Source organism: Rhincodon typus, chromosome 17, assembly GCF_021869965.1.
Source record: "Rhincodon typus isolate 14 chromosome 17, sRhiTyp1.1, whole genome shotgun sequence".
In the NCBI taxonomy this organism is placed as follows: Eukaryota; Metazoa; Chordata; class Chondrichthyes; order Orectolobiformes; family Rhincodontidae; genus Rhincodon; species Rhincodon typus.
In genome coordinates this window covers 28408889-28431176 of record NC_063348.1, presented here as the reverse complement: position 1 = coordinate 28431176, position 22288 = coordinate 28408889, and the positions used below count along the sequence as shown (strand labels likewise).

Sequence of the window (22288 nt, the reverse complement as noted above, 5' to 3'; positions counted from 1 at the left end):
AAATATTTGCACACTTTCAAAAGAAAACAAACATTTCATGATCATGATGCATTCGAATATCTGACATTTCTAGCTAGTGAAATTAAGAAAAATCTTAATGAGACATTACTGAAACATATAAAATAAAAGTCCAGAATGTTACTGTTTAGAACAGGAGAAGATTTAATGCCATACAGGGCATTAATTACATGTTTTAAAGAAAATATACAAATATGTTCGCTAAATTCATTGTGGATGTTAGCTCTTAATAAGGTTAACCTGTAAGTGAAAACTTGTAGACTAACCTTTATAAAAGATGCAATACAGTATTAGATAATAGCAATGTTATTTAAATCAGAATATTTACACTTGGAATTGAAACTTCACACATTGGTAACTTATTCCAAAATAAGAATGAGCATTGTTTTACAAAGCTAGAAGTTTGAAATCACAGTAGCAACACGTAACTTTTTTAGTTCACAATATATTATTTTCCAACTATTTCCAAGGGGACATGCCTATGCATATGTCTAAATTACTAATCTATATGATATAGTGATGACAATTTTGATAGCTGTCTCATTTGTTCTGGATGCCCAAAACCCCACTTGAATCACACAAATTTACTTCCATGTGACACTTTGTGTTTCATTGGCATACTTCACTGAATCACCTGTTTACGTTTGGCAAAATGCTTAACTTCAAATGTCATCCACCATTTAAATTAGAATAATTGAAATATTTTACTACACACTTATTTGGGTAATTGTGTTCAGCCATGTTTGTAATGGCAACTCAGTCAACTAAGATCTGGATAAGTGAAATGGCATGATGAAATCACATCAGAAACATGATCAGAAATGGAGCCAGATGGATGGCAGCAACACAAGAAACATGAACATTAAGTACGGAATGTAGGTTATGTAAAGACAATTTAACTTTAAAGCTAACATGTTTACGGCACATCTGAGCTTCCGAAACCTCAAGGCAGGGATGTGTCAAAATTTTAGTAATAATGTCAATATTGTGCTATGGACTTGTTCGTGTACCATTTATAACTAGTAGAACAACTTCTGGACACTTTAAAACTGGTTCTCAAAGGAATACTTTAGAAAGGAAAGCTTAGATATCAAACCAGCTCATGTAAAATTACAGAAAAATTACTGAGAGATGAAAAAAAATCACGTCTCTGCACGTTTTCATTCAAAGGTGGTAATATTTATTTTCCAACTGAAAAGAAAACATCTGCTTTTAAAAGCCCTGTATGTGCTATAGAAAACTTAAGTCAAGAACTGATACCATTATCTTCCTAGTTATTTAGATGGAACATGCACAAGTTAACATGCCCCAGGATTCCTGGTACATGATGTCATGTGACAGTACATGTGAGGCCAACTCAATATATTTTAACAGAACAACAGAAAATGTTTTATGCATAGCTCAGATATAACCAGATTCAAGCTCATTGAAGTTAGCCATGTAAAGTACATTTTTACAGTAATACTTCTTGTGTAAATAAGTGGTCATATACATCTAACATATTTTACATGTTTCTAACCTTGCTTTGCAGAACTCAGTATAAAATTGCTAAATTTACAACTTGTGAAAATAACACTGCAATCACTCGATTTGTATGTTAAAAGTGACAATGTTATAGTGACTGTATGGGCTGCTATGTAAGGGTGAAAATGGACAAATTGCTTCATGCCTGGTCAATTAATTGTAAAGAGATGTTCTAATTCTCACTGTGGACGACTCATTGATTGGCTCTTTTAGGGTTACTGCAGCCTCCAAGTAGCAACTAAATAAATAAGCAATGACATTAGATTCAATGTGCAAATGCAACAAATTCTTCCATGACAAATTCAGACACCTTAAATATACTACTTCTGATTTTTAACAGTACTGGTAATTCTAAGCAAGATAATTTATGAGTCTTCCATCAGCACTGTATTAATAAATACTTAAAGAAAGCTAATTGGTGAACAGTTTTCTTGTTAATTCTTTCCGTTTGGATTTTATATAGTACCAAGTGAAATATATAGGTCAAAGATTTAGGAAAAGCCTTTATGCACACATAATGGTCAGCAGCAAAGACAGAGAGCCAAAGTCATCTTGTAACATTGCAATCCATGGTTCCTTTTTGAAGCGATAGTGTTTGGAATCATTTTGAAGTTTAGTGGTTTCGATGTTCCTTATCCTATGTGCTTTTCTTGGTTTTCGGAGCAGACTTAGTTGTGTATTTATATCCACAGGCATCACCGGTTGGAGTTACGGATCTATGTACCTCTGGTTTACCAGAGACAGAACCTGATCTGATTGATGGGATCAAATGCGTGGGTGACCATGTTCGCTTATCTTGGAATGGTGTTCGTGTCATGCTTAGTTTTTGAGAAGACTTGCTGCTCCCAGGAGGCTGAAATTAATCAAAATACAAGTTAAAATCGATCATAAAACAATTTTTAAAAAACAAGTTTCAAATTCTACAATTATCCCGGGGGTTAATGACAATAATTTGTAAATTATAGCTGCAAGTTAGAAACTTCAACATTAAGAGAATGGAAGGAAGAAATCTCTACACTTTAAACATTTAAATTTAAGATCAGAGATAGTAGGAACTGCCGATGCTGGAGAATCTGAGATAACAAGGTGTACAGCTGGATGAACAGCAGGCCAAAAGCAGCATCAGAGGAGCAGGAAAGCTGACGTTTCAGGTCTGGACCCTTCTTCAAAACCCAGACCCGAAACGTGAGCTTTCCTGCTCCTCTGATGCTGCTTGGCCTGCTGTGTTCATCCAGCTCTACACCTTGTTATCTTAAATTTAAGATCAGGTACTTTAACATAGTACCTTTATGCTCTTTCTAAATCAGGTTTGTTGAAAACAGTGGATTTATCATGCATGCAAACCTCAAAAATAAGCAAAAACCATCCAATAGCATCAAAACTAAAGCTGGCACAAGCCATCAACTTTGTGCACAGATACTGAACACATGAAGGCAAGGAGTCAGACTGCAAGTGGAACACCAATCTAACTTAACCTAAGCTGCAGGTTTACCCAATATTGTATCATTTTTATTACAGCATACAGCATATATTTAGCTGTAGTAGTACTTTAGAAAATTGTTGAAGGCATAAGATTTATGTTCGATGGAAGCATAAGCACGTTTCTGCCCTCAAACACTGAATTTTAACTCAATTTTTTCAATTAGCATTTCAGCACACATTTTAAGTAAGTACACTTTAAAAGTAGAAAACACAACCATCATTCAATCATGTTACCTATTTTGTTTCCATGCTTTTGCAATTAAACACAGTGAGAATTGCCAAACAGAAATTGATTATTTCAAACCATAGAACATTCACAATCTCAAAAAAGCAGTAACACCATGCATTAACAAAATAATAGCTGGCCCAGTCTTTCTGGTCCCTTTAAAATGGGGGTATGGTTTCTGTATGGAATTTCTGTGCTGCTGTCTCAGAGGCTTGCTGTACTCAATTGGGTTTGAAAGATTCTCCATTGAATGGTTACTGAGAAAAATATGAGGAAGGCAGGTTGATATTTTTCTCTGATCAGGGTCAGAGATAGAGACGTAAGTTTTCCTAAAATAATTATCTATTTGGAGGAGTTTCATGGATGGTTTCTCTTCATGAGCTCAAGCAAGTTTTCTCACACAATTTTAGGGTGTTCACCTTATTAAGTATGCACCACACTTCCATGACATCATTCCAATGCTAACTTGACCACACCAGCAAAGGAAATGCTTGCTCTTGCCAGGACGTTCCGGGTTTCCCACTGCCTGCACCAAATTAAAAACCCAGCTGTGCACAATTTCAAAAGCTGCCAGCCCAAAATCAGACTTCACAGTTGCAGCAAATGATGAGAGCCACGTTGGCACCCTGCTTTGCCAACAGGGAGCTGGTGCTCTTGGTGGACAGGAAGGTCATCCCCCTTTCCTCAGGACAATCAGCCAGTGCCAGCCTGGTCTGAAGTTGCCTCCTCAATTGATGCAATATCCACAGACTGGTGGACCGCCCAGAACTACACCAAGAAGGTTAATCACCTTTTGTGTTCTACAACGATAAGTGCCACCATCTTCTCTCTGTTACCTCACAATCACTGTAACTCTGCCACTGCAAACTCCTTCTACCACGTCTCATGGTCTATCACCCATACTGGCATATGTAGTATCTTCTCTCAATCACTCTCACCCGCCTCAACCGTAAAAACCTCCTGCGCTATGTGCTTCCTACTCAAGACACTTCACTACCTTTCCCCAAGCTGCATCAACACTAACAGCTGTGCTAGCCATTTCAGTCAATCTGTCCCTTTGTCTCACTGCAGGACAAAACACCCCACAACAGAGCAGGGAGGGCCCAGGAAGGGTGATGGAGGGCCCAGCATTCATCTGCTCACCATATATGAGGAGAGTCCTTGTGGGAAAGGACTATGACCGTGAAGCCAAGACCTCTAGGTCTCAGTGCTGCTCTCCCATTGGCACCACTCTGAATGTACTCTTAACATGCCCAACCTTCTAACCCTTTTTCATGATTCATTCTCTCTGGTATTCTACAGGTATGAGCAGCATCTACACAGCCTCAGCTCTAAAGTGACACATCTCACCAGACTTTTGGTCCTCCTCCACCTGGGTAGAAGCTACAGATCAGTCAGAAGATGAACTGGCAAGGCTGTCTCCTCCACCCTCTACCAGCTCAGGTACTGACACCTCAGTGGTTGCTTTAGCTAGATTAGATTCGGGAGCACATGCTTGCCAGCACATCACTGCTGGCCATATGAGAAATTGTCCAGGTTGCTGTCGGAGGAATGCTGGAGATCAGGCAACTGCTCAGCCACAGGCAAGAGGGGACACCATGGCTTTCGCCATTAACAACTTTATCAGAATGCACATCTGGTGCAGAAACAATGCACGAAGGTCAGAGGTGTCCACCAATGCTATCTGTAGTATGATCGCTGGACTGTATGTACCTGGCTGTTTCCAGACAGATTGGTGGCTGAAATGGACAGCCAAGTCCAGTAGAATACGTATTTGCTGCCAGAGGTGTACAAAGACCTGCACTCCATAGCTTTAGCCACTGGTGGTCAAGATTAATGGGAAGGTGATAGGAGAACGAGGGACCTTAACCCCAGTGCAGGTGCCCTTTCCTCACAAGGAGATGAGGGGGTGCCGATAGCACCCATCCAGAGAAGGAACTACATACAGAGATGCCCAGCCCCTCCACCTTCACTTTGCCTTGGAAGTTCAAGCTAAGGTGGGCAGCCTGGATTTCGCGAGGAGATTCTCACCACATCTGTGTCATCTAGCTACCAATGCCCCGAAGATCATCCACCAAAACTCAAAGGCTAGCAGGCTCCACTGTAGGTCAGGCTCCCCCCAGCCTTTCTGTGGGGATCTTAGTCTGCACCCAAACGTAGTGGGAGGGAAAAGAAAAAGAAAATCATGTAAGGGTATGTAAGTGACACAGGTGAAATGATCTACAAAAAGGAATGTGTAAATAGAAGTTCACTTAACATAGTCACTGTTATGATTCACTGTCATTTTAGTGCAGATGCAAAAATGAGAGGCACTAGCCATCCTTGGTGTTACACAACATTACTATCCTGTGCAGAATAGCTATTCTTGTGTAGCACTCATACAAGCATAAACATTGTCATTGTTGAATGCAGGAGCATCAGATGCTGTGGAGGCTTCCATCGGTTTGTAATGTTAACTTTTATTAAGCAACAATGAAAGCATGAAAGAACAAAGTGATAAGCTACATTTGCAGTTATAATTAAACAGGGGATGCTTGCCTTTCCAGCATCAACACATTTACAGTCAATACATGATGACTTCGTCCAACTCAGTTCCATTGAAAACAGTTGCCAATGACCTTCTGCATGGGTTGCTGTGGCCACCACTGTGACACTGTCGGCTGATGAAGATGTTCTTGGTGATCAACAATTCTTCATTTTCCTACTCAGAACAATGATGCAGCTCTCACAGAACCTCATTGTTCATCACATATCCTTGCTGTATTCCGAGTGCCCAGAGCACAACATGCAAGGACTATGTGGCACACTCTGTACTGTACTGCACTGCAATAATTGCCCCAGAACTGTGCAAGCAAGTGAACATCGTCATGAGGAAACATTGTATGAATATTGTGTAAGAAAGTGTTGCTCTGATAGCCATCTGACTGCTGCCTGTGTACTGACCTTCACCTGGAATGCTCAAGTAGATGATAGTTTTGTCATGATGTTATGGGGCATCTTCATTCGGTGGAGCCACTGAACTTTGCCCATCTGAAGGACATTGCAACAAACACAAAAGGCAATGGGCCTCCTGAACTTTGTCCAATTCACTTGAGGACCTGTTGCTGAAACCTCTGCAAGTGTAGTGCAGCTGCCACACAGGCAAAAAACCAGTTCAGAGGCTAGATTCACTAGTGATGGTCCCAGTGAGGATTTTTAGGGAAGAAAAGCTCCTTAGTAACATGATCAGACAGCAGAGGCAACACATAGAGACATTTAATCACTATCCTCCACATATGGGGCACGGAGATCTCTGAAAAGGAGAGCAAAGGGATGCCCCTACGTGCACCAATTACATACAAAGTAGACCTGTTTCAGATGTATGCTGCTTAAGCTGTACATGATACATATGATAGGTATATGTAAATATGGGAGGAAGAAATGAGAATTTCTCTGTCCATCCCCACATCACTCAAGAAAGGCTGTATTACATGCAAGATAATGGTGTGAACGTTTTATAGTCCAAGATGTGCGGTAAGCAGCTCCAGGACTATATGACCTTGGAATGTGTTTATGAATTGTGGAATGCAGATGGAACTTTACAGCTTGCTTGATATTACTTCTGCTTCACGGTGATTACTTGGATTAATTTGTAACGATCAATGACTGTCAAGATTGCTTGTGGCCAGGATTTTTAGTCAACATTATTGGTCACTGTTAACAAACATGAAAAGCTTCCTGGCTTTCTTCCTTTTTCAAAGCAAAACAGAAGTAGCGTAAGCCCGTAAGTTCTGAATGAGGCAATAATGCGCAAAAAGACAAGGCAGGGCAGAGATGCTGTGAATATCCAAAGTAGGCACAAAGGGAGTGAGTGCTAGGAATGCAGGCTAAGACCCTTGAGATGCACCATGTTCCAAAGCAATGAGATGGGTGCCTGTTCCTGCATGTAGAGCAGCTTGGGGTCAGCATGATGCAAGCAGTTGCTGATTCCAGCAAGATGTAGCAGCCAGGTTAGCATTCTGCCATTCATGTTTGGAATTGCTGCTGTCAAGTTTCCCTTCACCGCCTGGGAGTATAGCAACCTGTATATAAATGAGGCAGTATTAGGTATTAGTTAGGAACCCGAACAAAGTTGGAATCAATGGGTATCAGGGGACAAACTCTCTAGTAGTTAGAATTATACCTGGCACATAGGAAGATGGTCATGGTTGTTGCAGGTCAGTCATCTCAGCTCCAGGACATCTCTGCAGGAGTTGCTCAAGGTAGCGCCCTGGGCCCAACCATCTTCAGCTGCTTCAAAGACCTTCCCATCATAAGGTCAGAAATGGGGATGTTGACCAATGATTGCATAATGTTCAGCACCGTTCGCAACTCCTCAGGTGCTGAACCAGTCAGTCCATGATCAAAGACAAGATCTAGACGATTTCCAGGCTTGGACTATAAGTAGCAAGGAACATTTATGCCACACAAAACCAGGCAATGGCCATCTCCAGTAAAAGACAATCTAAGCAGCACCCCTTGACAGTCAAAAGAGTTACTGTCATTGAATCCCCCAGTATCAACATCCTTGAGGTTACCATTGAACAGAAACACAACTGGATTTGCCACAAAAACATAATGACAACAAGATCAAGGTCAGATGCTAGGCATATTGCAGTGAGTAACTCACTTTCTGAATCCCCAAAGACTGTCCACCATCAAAAAGGCTCAAGTAGGAGTATGATAGCATACTCACCACTTGCCTGGATGGGTGCAGCTCCAACATTAAGAAGCTTGACACCATCTAGAACAAAGCAGCCCACTTGATTGGCACCATATCCACACACATTCAGTCCCTCCACAATTGACACTCAGCAGTAACAGTGTGTACTGTCCAGAAGATGCACAGCAGAAATTCACCAAAGATCTTTAGACAGCATTTTTCCAGAACCGTGATCACTTCCATCTAGAAGGACAAGGACAGATATATTTGAACACCACCACCTGAAAGATCCCCCCAAGCCAGTCACTATCCTGACTTGGAAATATATTGTTGTTCCTTCACTTCCACTGGGTCAAAATCCTGGAACTCCCTCCCCAAAGGCACTATGGATCTAGCTACACCAAACAGATGTAGTTCAAGGCAGCAGCTCACCAGCACCAAGGGTAACTAGAAATGGTCAATAAATGTTGGCCTAGCCAGCAGTTACCACATCCCTTGAATGAATTTTAAAAGGTCTCATTTTTAACATCTTTCTGCCTCTATTGATATGCCACAAGCAATGTTGCAAGTAATGGTATTAATTTCAGTTCCACTCTCTTACCAAAACTGTTTGTGAGTCAAGTCCCACCTTTTCAACTATCTGATTCAAAATAGTCAGCATTAACAAATCCCAGGAAAAAAAGTTTTCTATTTTTAACAACTGCTGACAATCTGCCCTGCATGTTGAGATATTGTTGGCTTTAAAAAAATAGTTTTAGGACATGACATTTGCATTTGAAGCACGATCAAGCCAAAGCACCGAAGGAAAGCACCTACCAGGTTACCTTGTTCTATTTAATACCCAACAAAATCGGTTGCACTCTGCAGCTGTACAAACAGCTTAGCATTGGTGCAGAGCTGCAACTACATTCCTATGACAGTAAACTTGCAGTGCACATGTACCTAGGAGGAATGTATTAAAGATGCTGTTGACTTCATTGCCTGAATCATTTTTTCTTGAAAGCTCCACATTGTTAGCTTCCCGTGTAAAAAAAATTAATCTATCACCTAAAGTTAAACTGCCATGGAATGTAGACATATTATGATCTTGAACATCAATCTGAAATTACATTCTTACCAGAGTTCACAGCATAGTAGCTTCAGCCTTCTTCTCATCTATTCATGGGAGGAAGAGGAACCTTATTCATCACTTGCTGATGAATGAGATACCTTCTGATCTCAACAGGTTACTGCATCGAATATGGTTCATACTATTAAACAGAATCACAACTTGTACCTTTAAAAGAACTAAAGTCTAAACAGGAACATATGTACATAAGAATTAGGAGCCAGGAACAGGTCCTAGTCTCTCAAGCCTGCACTGCCATTCAATAAGATCCTGGTTGTTCTGATTACTCCACCTACTCCTGATAACTCCACCTACTCCTGATAATCTTTCACTTCCTTTCTTGTCAATGATCCATCTACCCCCATCTTAAAATACTTATTCTGCTTCCACTACCTTTTAAGGAAGAGTTGTAAGGATTCACAACTCACTGAGGTCAAAAGCTTTACCAATAAGTGACTCTTCTTTATTTTTGAACAGTAACTCCAGTTCTAGATTCTCCTAGAAGAAATATTCTTTCCACATCCACCCTATTAAAACCCCTAAGGATCTTACATGTTGCAATCAAGTCATCTCTTAAGTTTCTAAGCTTCAGAAGATTCAAGGCCAGCCTGTCCAACATTTTCTCATAAGACAACTACCATTCCACCAGGTATTAATCTGGTACATTAGGGGTAGGTGGTGGCCTAGTGATATTATCAGTAGATTATCAAGCCAGAGGCCCTGATAATGTAATGGGGACCCAGGTTCAAATCCCACCATAGCAGATGCTGGATAAATACTGGCTTGGCCAGGCCAGTGATGCCGTCATCCCATGAATGAATAAAAAAAACTTACTCTGAAACATTTCCAGCATATCCACATCCTTCCTTGAATAAAAACCCAAATCTGTACATAGCAAAGGCTGAACAGAGTCATACCCAGAACAAAGGAAGACAGCTAGGTTTGATGAAGATCGATGATCTCAGATCCAGGACATCACAGTTGGAGTCCTTCAGGGAAGAGTCCGAAGACAATCCATCTTCGCTGCTTTGTCAATAATCTCATCATCAGATAAGAAGTAGGAATGGTCATTGATGATTGCATAACATTTAGTCCCAATGGAACTCCTCAAATACTGAAGGAGTCCAGGCCCAAATGCGGCAAGACTCGCATAATATCCAGGCTTGGGCTGACAAGTTGCAAGTAACATCCATGCCCCACAAGTGTCTGGTAATACGATCTCCAACACAGGCTGTAATCATCAATCCATGCAACGGCATTAAAATCACTGAATACCCAATTATAAACATCCTGCAGGTTACTATTGACCAGAAACAGATTTGGACTGGATGTAAGCACTGTGGCTACATGAGCAGTTTAGAAGTTAGGAATCCTCCAGCGAGTAACAATGTAGCTCCAACAACACTCAAGTAGCTTGACAGATAAAGTGGACAATGCCATGGAGAGATGAAAAACACAGGTAGGAATTTTTAAATTAAGCTGTTGTAAACCCTGGATCCAGTGTGGGGCAGGAGGCATTGTGGTGACAGTTGAACAAGATTGGACATCGGTAAGTTAAGACAGACACAACTGGGTTTTTGATGTGAACAAGCTTATGCACAGTGGAAGTCAGGAAGCTGGCCCAGCTTCCATTAGAATAGTTAGATCTATAGATTGCAAAGGAGCAGATGAGAATTTAAAAAGTGGATGAGCTGAAATAGAGTTTCAATCAGGCAACGTTACAAATATGAGAGTATGCAGTCTTGATGATAGATCACATTGATGGTTGGAGTCAAAAATATCAGGTTTTGAAAAGAATCTGTTCATTTTCAGGAATGTGGAATATAGATCTCTTGCAATGTCTCTTGCAATACTGTAGATAAATTTCTTAATGGGATCACTAGAAATATTAGATTTCCTTAATGGTGTTGCCCACTGCACTATTCAGGCTGAATTTAATAGCCACAGCGCTGATCTTGCTGCAGTCATTTTTGGGATTCTCATTAAGTTCAAATGTCAATCAATTAAGGGAAGGTGGTGGAGTAGTGCTCATGAAGTAGAAATCCAATGGCCCAGGCAAATGCACTGGGATCATGAGTTCAAATACAACCTGAACAAAATGAAACTCAGAAATAAAATCTGGATATAATAGCTAGTCTCAATAATGGTGACCATGAAAAAATTATTGATCATTCACTAAAGGCCTTGAGGGATTGAAATCTGCCATTCTCATCTGCTCTAGTCAATATGTAACTTTAGATCCATGACAATATGACTAACTCTTAATCACTCTCTGAAATGTCACAAAAGCCACTTGGTTCAAGGGCGATTAGGAATGGGGCAACAAATGTTGATGTTGCTGGCAACCATAACAGCCCATGAAGGAATAAAGAAAAAAGAACAGTGCCTACCATACTCATTACCAAGAGCTGCCAGTCAGTCAGAAAGCTGTCAGCTCTTCAGTTCTAGCCAATGCCATTGGGAGCAGTGAACACCACTACGACTGCAGGCAGCTCAGATAACAAGCCAGCGAAGTAGGCCCACTCAGGCACACCCCAGCAAATGGAGGCAGGGAAAAGGGTTAATCATTGTCATAGGTGGGAGAGGTCTCTTCCAACAGGGTGTGCCCTTGCCATGGGGTATAGGGTGACCAAATAAAATGACCCACTGCCTCAGCTACGCAAGCTCACAAGAAAGTCTACTTGTGATACGTAGCAGTCTTCCCAATAAGTATGGGCCCGTGCCATGGGATAAAGCCTTTAATTAGCTACTTAGGGACCTCAATTGATCTTGAGGAAGGCTGACCTGGAAGGCTGGTGTATCAGGTCATCCCTGAGTTGGTAGGATGGTAGAGTTTGGGACAATGGCCATGAAATATGATTTGGCAAATATATGATTCAGTGAGTATAAATATATCAGGTTGTTACTTCTCTGGGGGACAATTTTTACAATTTTGGCAGACACCTAAATGTTAGCAGACTTTACAAGGTTGAAGGGACAGGGTGTTCTGTTGTGCTTTCCAGTACCTAGGTTGATGCTGAGTGATCCATCCGATCTTACCCCATTTTTGACTTTAGTTTTATACAACTGAGTGGCCTTGCAAAGCCATTCCGGAGTGCAGTTAAAGGTTAAACACATTGCTGTAAGTCGGCAGTCACACTTAGACCAGAGTGGGTATGGACTGAAGATTTCCTTCCCTAACAAACATTAGTGAATAAGTTGGATTTTATCCCAATTCAATAATTTTATGCTCATCATTCCTGGGCACAGTTTTTTAAACTCACCATATTATGTTTGGAGTGGCAATGGAAGTAAACAATAAACTGTACACAGCAACAAACTCCTATACAAATTATTGTACCACCCTGTTGGGGAGTCCTTGCAGTACCTATATTTGCTTTATGTTTGTCTAATTATTAACCTTTCTGATATTTAATGCCTTGCCACATGGTGGACTTTTTTGTTTGTGCTTTAGAACAGAAATCCTTGAATCAATACATTACACCAAGAGTTTGCAAACAGTAGGTATCATTTCATTCACAAACGTTAGTGAATAGTAAACGAAATCCACATGGGACTCTCTTACAATACAACTGCCATCTTGGTCTTTCATTATCCAACATTCATGAAGGCCTTCCAATATTTTTGCATGACATATAGCACTGCTCTGTAGATACATGGGTGATCACAATACGTTTTTGTTAAAAGATTAGGGCTATATTAGCTCCATTCAATCTTTTAAAAAATGCTCTTATTTAAAACAATTTAAAACAAAGATAATGGCAAAGATGTGAGTAATTCTGTTAGATATTTTAAGTATACTTGTACAAAATTGATTTGGACTCAATTCCTTGTCTTCCTCAGCCTATCAGTGACCATCATAGCTGAAATTTCTAAATCCCATCTCCTGCGAAAATTCAACTTCTGACTTTGGGAGCTTACTCTTGACCTGTTCCATAAGCACAGGAAATAATTAATTAATTTAGTCTACTTGCTATGTATTGCTTACTTTAATATTAAGAAAACATATTTTGGGTGGAAAAATAAGTCACAATTTACGTTCAATGAAAAGCTGCAGTGAATCAACAGTTTTAATAATTCAAGTATATATTTCTTAGAAAGATCCAAGTGCAGGTTGTGATGAAAGCTTCTAATACATTGGACTCTAAAGTATGGTGAATGAGAATTTGGTTTTCAGTGTTGTGAATTCCTGACTTCTGTTTAAGAAAGGGTAACAAAGTCATTTGGAACAGGGAGCTAAAGGCAGTCGTTCTGAGGAAGCATGTAAATTAAGTCAAATGACTAGCAAGGTACCGGAAGAGATAATTGCTTGGGTGTTTACAAAGTAAAACTTTTATGATGTACAGAAAAGATAGATGATCAGGAGTCACAAGCAGGTTGAGTTCAGAAGATAAGATCTACTCCAGCAGAAAGACAGTTTTTTAGTTTGTAGAAATTTTCAGGCTATCAGAGCTGGAAAGAAATCTTAAGCTGTTTTAGGAGTCTCACAGTAGCCAATGGCAGAGAATGAGCCAGCATGCATGCATGGGGAGAGACAACAACTGACAGAATCACATCTGGTGAATGTGCAAAATGGCATTGAAAGGAAATGTTTGCAACCTTGTGAGTTGAGTAAAAAAAATTTAAATGAAGATGAGTGATGCTTCAATGGAGTTGCGTCTGTGAAGGATATTGATGGGTAAAAGGGTTGAATCTCTCTCTTTTGCTATTTTTGATAGGATTTCAATACTGTTTTATGTAGCATTATTATTTCTTTTCCCTCTTTTCTTTTGTGCAATAAACTTACGTAAAAGTGCATTGACAGCCTTACGTGAATTATGCTCAGCGACTGGCCACCACAGTAATCAAATTGCAAAAGTTAAACTATGGTCTATCGAGACAGGTTTCAGTCTGGAATGTGATATATTCAGTAATGCCATTAGCTGGGATTAGATCAAGGTTTTCTTTTATTTTACTTTTTATAAACTACCTAAAAGCTTTTCAGTTTTTAACATGAAGAGCATGGAATTAACCAGCATAAAACCCTTTATACAATCCCTTTGTTAAATTATATTTCAAATGTTGTACAAAATTTTGGAATGTATTTCAGAACTTTGGGACCAAAGAGTGATTTACCTGGATGATGGCAGGATTGGGAACTAGCTATGAGAAAAGACTTGAAATACTTGGATAATTCCTACTTGATTTAATAGACCTTTAAAATTATGAATGACTTTGATACACTTTAGAAAAAGACTATTTGTTCCATTTGGGAAGTTAATGATGAGAGATCAAATTACTGAGAGGAACAATGGAGTTAATAGATTGTTTACTTCAAAGATTATTGAAATATTGATCACTTCGCTGCAAAAAGTGGCTGAAGGAGAGATAATTGTATGTTTAAAAGAAGAATTGGTGAAATACTTGAGAGAGATAATAAAACAGGGATATAGAGAGACATCACAACAATGAAATTACTGGATTTATTTTAACAAAGACTCAGCACAAACACAATAATGCAAATATCCCCTCTTTGTTGAACGTTAAACGTTTCCACACTACAAATCAAGAGTACGTCTAGTTTCAGCCCACAGGATTTTAAATCGCAAAAGGAGGAGAATTCTGAAGCACAGCTGTATTTGATGAGAAACATTAACTCTGGTTCTCCCTCCACAGATGCTGCCAAACCTGTTGAGTATTTCCAGCAGATTTTGCATTAGTTCCTAAATTCTTTAAGTGGATTCCCAGTATTTTTAAATGGAAGGTTATACTCTCTATAGCTTGGTTTGCAGTTAGTATGAGCAAATCCAAAAAATCCACATCCCCTCTTTACAAGTAGATTGCTTAACAAGCTGGAGTTACTTGATCTTTTTCTAAATGGTTTGCTTTACAAGGGTTGTGGGATAACAAGTGTTATGCAAGTGTTAGATCTTAATATGATCGCAATACTATTATTCTCTTCAATGTCAATTTCTGGTGTTCACAATGATCATGTCAAAAGGTCATCAAGGAAGACTCGCTGTTTGGCTGCATCTTCACTTTGTATGAATTCCTTCCCTGATGTTTAGGACATCATCCTAACATCTGCGAAATCTGATTTAATTGGCAGGCCCATCACTACAAGAAATATATTTTCAGCGTGAATGAAACTGGTTTATTCTTTTTTAAAGAAGCCTGATTTTTTTTTACATTATACAATTGTGACTGGTGTTTTCCTCAGTTTCCTTTTGTGTAACATTAAATATGTAAAGCCAATCAAAGAAATGTTCTTTATATTTGTCATGTCACAGCTTTTTAAAAAGTTGTAGGGTCCAAACTGTTCAAAGTATGACAGAGAACTATGAAAAAATAATTTACAGTTATAATTTTGAAACAAATACTGACTTATAATAACTATTACGTACCTGCAAAGTTCTGATATTCACTTTAACAGCTTTCTTTTTAAACTTATTTCTGAATAAATGTGTTTCTTGGCATTCATCCCAAAGTCTCTTAGTGTAGCATTGTGTCTCTTTTTAATAACGGCTTTTCATTTGTAAACCCATACAGCATTCGTGGGTATGAAGAATGCATGTTACTGCTCAGTAATAGTCCCTGTCGATATGAGTCTTCAACACAAAACTGCACATAATTGGTACTAATCAGGAGCATCACTCAAGAGACCTAAAGGATGGTGGGTGTCCTAAATAATGACATAGAGCAATATTGCTCTGATACCTTAGGAGGATTGCTTTCTGTAGATGGAGTCACACCATACTGTTGCACAGAATAAGGGGAAATATCTCTGCAGTTATTAGACATAAAACTGATCTAGAACAGCTTGATAGTAAAATGAGGTCCCAAAATATAATCAAAACCTTCCTTTATTTAATAAGTACAAAAATTACATAGAATAAAAAATATTGACAAATAATGCTACATGTTGTAGAGTTATATTATCCAGCTGACAGAATTCTCATTCTCCTAATAACGTGCATTAACTGTAACTGCACACATTAAAAGTATGTTAACAGACAGAAAATATATTCATGATATTTCATATATGTAACGCTGTAGGATTACATACTGTTGTGTAGTATAAAATACTGAAGCAGACAATTGAGACACTGCTTTGATCTTAAGTTAAACTTAAAAAAAACAACTACAGCAAATTTCCTTTTCTCAAAAATAACAGAGGTCAAGCGTGTAACAAGTGCACAGGGCAAACTGAATTGGAAGAGCAGGCACTAAGCCCATTTCCTTTGGAACACAGTTCAGAACTCTTCCACATTTAACTTGTGTTCTTGCCTCAGTAAACTCCTAAATAAAATGTAAAAATATTTCAATAAATACCTACTTGTCAGGATTAATGTTGGGCTTCTCATTCTCATGTGTTTCCATTTTGAAATGAAAGGAAGGGAAGCCTAGGGTCAAGGAGCTCTTGAAATTGGTGCTTTCATTGCAGAAGCCTTGTAATACCTTTTGAAGGCAGTGTTCAGTTTGACACTTCTTACATATTTATGAAATTTATCCAAATCAATCTTTTCTAACAAATTTAGAGTTTTTTTTTAAAAAGTACTTAAAGTAAGATGGTTTATAAACTCCTCCAAACACAGTATTTAATGATTATAGTGAAAAACATGAATGGAGGTCAGCAGGCTCTTGCCTATGTATGGCTCTTGGACAGACACGATGGAATAATTCAACTGCTTTAGCCTTCTCAAAGTCTCAAAGTGGAGTGGGTGCATAGGTGGAGTGGGTGTATAAGTGGCAGATGAAGTGCGAGGTGAAAAACTTTGGTACAACAAACATGGAGAAACAGTATAAAATAAAGGGTGTTATTCCAAAGTATATGCAGGAGTAGACAGACATAGATGTCTATGTACACAAGTCATTAAAGGGCAGTCAAAAGAATTGGTCAAGTAAGTTATCGAATTGATATCCCAGATCATCATAAAATGCTATGTTGCATCAATACATTCAAGCATTATCACTATTAGAAGATAGGTAAGCAAGTACATGTCTTTCATATGGTAAGGACAATGGAAGAAAAAAGGATTATGAAGGTGAGGTAGGAGAGGGCCTGAACAATTCCCAAATTGAACCTTCTCCTATCTGGTCAGTTAACACTTAGCTGTTAGGGTGGTAAGTCACCATCACTTCCTATTTAGGGGCAGAAGAACCAAAATAATTGACAAGGTTACTCACTGAATTTAAAGAAACCTTTACAGGTAAACAAGGGTGGAAACATCAATCATACATGATGTGTAAGTAGGAGACTTCTCTTCTATTAAACAGCATCCTCATCAGCTGGATACAAAGAAACAGACCCAGATGTAATCAAGACTCCAACATTTGTTGGAAACCACCTAACTGAATTAAGTAAAATTAGTTTGCCATTAGTGTTAGTACCCATGCCTGATAGTTGAACGATGTTCTGCATGGACTATGGAACGATCAATGGAATAGCAAAGGCAGACCCTTATGCAATTCTTCATTTGGAAAACTGTACTGAGAAGATTGGTAGTGCAAGGTATAATAAAGTAGATATCTTAAAGGGATACAGGCAAGTTAATTTAACACCCAGGACTGAAAAGATATTGGATGTTGGCACAACAGATGGTCTTTCCAAATGCTGATTAATACAAATCAAGCTAAAAATGCTCCAGTAAATTTCCAGAGACTGATGAGCCAAGTGGTAGCCGGAGTTACTAATTTTGTAGTTTACCTTGGTGCTAAATATTGCCTAAAGTGAAATTTAAAGGCATGAGTAATCTCACTCGGGTGAATCAGAGGGCAAAGTGCAGCAAAGAACAGCAAAAGTGCAATCATTAATGAAGTTCCTGTCCTTACATCTAATGGAAAATAATAAGTATTTTGAGGATGTGTGGTTATCATTGCTTGTCTTTGCCACATTTCAGCAATGTAACTATTCCACTGACAACTTGATCCTAATGTAAACCAAAGGAGTAATACAGGGGAGTGCCAGAAATCTTTTAAGAAATTGAAAGTCATTTTGATTAATGAACCAAAGCTAGCTGTGCCAATAAAAAATGAAAGAACTGTGGATGCTGTAAATCAGGATCAAAAACAGAAGTTGCTGGAAAAGCTCAGCAGGTCTGGCAGCATTTGTGAAGAAAAAAAATCAGAGTTAACGTTTTGGGTCCAGTGACCCTTCCTCTGAACTTGTGCTAACTGCGCCAACATACACTACATCCTTCAAGAAAGCAACTGACACTAATAATTTAGAAGTTATCTGTTACCAGATCTATTACCAGATGATAGGTCATGCATAGAGAAGCCTGCAGACTCCTTTTCCAGAAAACTAAATCAACACCAAAAGACAAGCTTTGTCACAGGGAGAAACAAAGTCTGGCATTGCTGCTAGCTCTTATTATGAAGTTTATGAGGTCAGAAGTCACATGATACCAGATTATAGTCCTACAAGTTTATTTGAAATCACAAGCTTTCGAAGTGAAGTGAAGAAAAGCACTCAGGTAGAAGGTTAATAGGCAGAGAGATCAAAAGATAATACAAATGTTGTGAGTGGAGAGTCACCAGGCCAAATAATAAGTCTCTGCAGGTGATCAAAAGTGTCAGACAGTGTGAGTAAAAGGTTTATGCTCAGAAAGACATTGGTATGGTCTTATGGTAACATTTGTGGAAAAATTTTTTAAAAAAGTCAGACTCTCTTGGTAGTCTGTAATTACAGCCTTTCTTTTCAAGATTGTTCACATTTTGGGGAAAAACATTGAAATGATACTTTGTCAAGAATCTTGTCCACCTTGTTTGAATTATCTACATACTAGGAAGGTATCTGAGATGACTGTGTAGGTTACATGAAAAATGTGAATGAGTACATGAATGTGTGGTAACCCATGTCACCCACATTTTACAATGAAATACTTTTATAGGTGGTATTTTATTTTTCCAAGGATTAAAAGTGTTTCAAAGGCTCTTTATACTCAATACTGCTTGAAGGACTGAAGTTTACAAAGATTTAGGAAAAGGAATTTATTTCAAGTCTTGTGAATGTATCTGAAGGAGTTTCTTTAAAAAGAGATAATCGAAAGTTCACTAAGGATATTGGAGATTTTTGAATCATGCTTTCAATACTTTAACTTATAAAAGCAGTAATTCTAACACCTCAATTGCTGGTTGAAATATTCAGCATTTAGCAAGCTTACCGGCCCATTGTTTCACAGTTGGTTATCATGCTCTAAGCAGAATTAACATTTCGGGTCCAGTGACCATGGTTCAGAACAACAAGGTTTTGAATAAGGGTCACTGGACCTGAAAAGTTAACTCTGTTTTCTCTCCACAGATGCTACCTGCTGAGATTTTCTAGCAATTTCTGTCTTTGTTTCAGATTTCTAACATCTACAGTTATAGAGTCATATAACATGGAAACAGACTCTTTGGTCCAAAGCCGACCATGTTCCCAAACCAAACTAGTCCCACTTGTCTGCATTTGGCACAGCTCCCTCATGTACTTAACCAAATGTCTATTAAGTGTTATAACTGTATCTGCATCTACCACTTCCTATAGCGGTTCATTCCATATATGAACCGCCCACTGTGCAAAATAGTTGCCCTCATGTCCTTTTAAAATCTTCTTTTCTCACCTTAAAATTATGGCCCTAGTTTTGACTCCCCCATCCTAGGAAAAAAAAACCTTACTATTCACTTTATAAGGTCACCCCTCAAGCTCCTATGTTCCAGTGAAAAAAGTCCCAGCCTATCCAGTCTATTTTTATAACTCAAACCTTCCATACACAGCAACATCTTGGTAAAACTTTGCTGAACCCTCTCCAATTTAATAATATTATTCCTATAGCAGGATGACCAGAACTGCACACAGCACTGCAGAAGAGGCCTCACCAACATCCTGTACAACCTCAACAATGACATCCCAACTCCTATACTCATAGGTCTGAGCAATGAAGGCAAGTGTACAAAACAACTTCTTAACCACCCTGTCTATATGTGATGCAAATTTCAAAGAATTATGCACCTGAACTCCTAGCTCTCTCTGTTCTACAAATTACCCTCTCATCTCCGCCCAAGGCCCCAAACAATACTTCCAAATCCAGCAGAGATTCAACTGCTCTTCACCTAACCTCATCTACTGTATCTGTTGCTCCTGATGTGGTTTCCTCTATATTGGGGAGTCCAAACACCGACTCAGGGACTGGTCTGCAGGGCACCTGTGCTCTGCACGCACCAATTAACCTGACCTTCTGGTTGCTATCCACTTTAGCTCCCCCTCCCACTCCCACCCCCATTCCCCTAGTGACACGTCCATCCTTGCCTCCTCCGCTGTCAGAGTGAGGCCAAACATAAGCTGGAGAACAACACCTGATACTTCACCTTGGGAGCTTACAGCCCAATGGCCTAAATATTGACTCCACCAGCCTCAAAATCTCTCCACCCCCGAATCTATCTTCTAACTCACCTGTCCGCTCCACCTTTTCCACTGACCAACCACAATAACACCCTACCTGCATCCACCTATTTCCATCCCAGCTACCGTTCCCTCAGACCCAAACCCCACCCCTTTACTTCTGGGCTCCCCACCCCCTCCTCAGTCCTGACGAAGGGTTTCAGCCCAAAACGTGGACTTCCTACTCTTCGGATGGTGTCTGACCTGCTTTGCTTTTCCAGCTCCACATTTATTAACTCTAGCTTCCAGCATCTGCAGCCCTTACTATCTCCATTACCCTGGACCCTACCATTAATTGTATAAGCCCTGCCCTTGTTTGTTTTACCAAAATACAATACCTCACATTCATCCAAATTAAACTCCATCTGCCACTCTCAACCCATTGACCCAATGGATTAAGATCTCTCATTAATCTTAGATAACCTTCTTCATTGTCAACTATACCACCAATTTTGGTGTCACCCACAAGCTTATTAGCCATGTCTCCTAAATTCTCATCCAAATTGTTTATATAAATGACAAACTATTTTTTTAAAATAGTGACACTATCTGGTGCACCATTGTGCACTCTTTGACTGCAAGTCTGATAGAAAGTCTCTGTTTCCTCATCAGAATCTAATTTTTCATACAGTAACATTTCAGAACTCCCTTCATGTTAACTTCAGCTTGAGCCAATTGACCTACTTTGGATGGCTTGCTGCACCACAATCAGATCAGTTAATCTGTGCAGTGGTTATACCACGGGACTTATAGATCAAATAAATTTAATGCAAATTTCCATTCCTTACCCTTTCTCAATTTCTATGTTGTATTCTTTCTTTCCAAATGTTTACTTTGCTCTCTCTCATTGTATATGTTACTCAGGTGAGGCATTCAGCATGCTAATAGTCTTTTGTGTGATGGGGAGGGGGAAGAAAATTTCTATCTTCCTCCTTTATTCTTCCAGTGACAATCCAAAGCCTGGACACCACACTTTACCTATTTAGCAACTAGCAGAAACAATCCTTCAACATGTGTAATAAAAAAAATCCTGCTGCAAATCTACTTACTTTTCAATGTAAATGATCATCTTTGTCGCAGGATGGAATTGAACCTGGAGCGCCTCAGCGTTATGTCCAAGGACCAACCATTTTTGCTTCAACAATGACCTGCTCTCCAATGTTAGGTCAGAAATGGGAATATTCACAGATAACTGCAAAGTGCTCAGTTTAATTTGTCACTTCTCAGAAACTAAATCAGTCCATGTCCAAGACACAGACATCAGCCCAGCTTGAATTTTAAGTGGTAACTAACATTCCTGACACACAAGTGTCAGATATGATGAAAAACTGTTGCACAGACAAATTAAGGATGGCACAGTGACTCAGTGGTTAGCACTGCTGCCTCACCACGCCAGGGACCCAGGTTCAGTTCCACCCTGGGGCGACTGTCTGTATGGAGTTTGCACATTCTCCCCGTGCTCCGGTTTCCTCCCACAGTCCAAAGATGTGCAGGCTAAGTGCAATGCCATGCTAAATTGCCCGTAGTGTTCAGGGATGTGTAGTTTAGGTGGGTGATAGTGGGGTGGGTCTGGGTGGGATGCTTTGAGGTTCGGTGTGGACTTGTTAGGCCGAAGGGCCTGTTTCCACACTGTAGGGATTCTATGATCTATGATTAAGTAATCTGATATCATATTAATTGTAACAATATTTGGGAAAATTGGTAGTGGTTCCTATAATAGTATTTTTAGGCCAATACAGAATATTCACGGTATCTGCTGAGGTAAGAAAAATAGTGACTCTACTGGAAATGATCTTAGTATGGGCTATAGATTATGAGGTTGAAGAAGAGAGAACAAGATCATACAAG

General features: G+C 39.3%; 1 protein-coding gene across 6 annotated transcripts in view; it reads right to left on the bottom strand.

Annotated features, from left to right (window-relative positions):
* Positions 1-224: 224 nt before the first annotated feature.
* The window catches only part of stk33 (serine/threonine kinase 33), a 193813-nt gene continuing 171749 nt past the window's right edge, over positions 225-22288 (bottom strand). For all 6 annotated transcript variants that reach the window (XM_048607322.1, XM_048607326.1, XM_048607324.1 and 3 more), the window contains one exon: positions 225-2395. In XM_048607322.1, coding sequence (XP_048463279.1) covers positions 2180-2395 — 216 coding nt within the window. In that variant the 3' untranslated portion in view covers positions 225-2179. The remainder of the gene's footprint in view (positions 2396-22288) is intronic.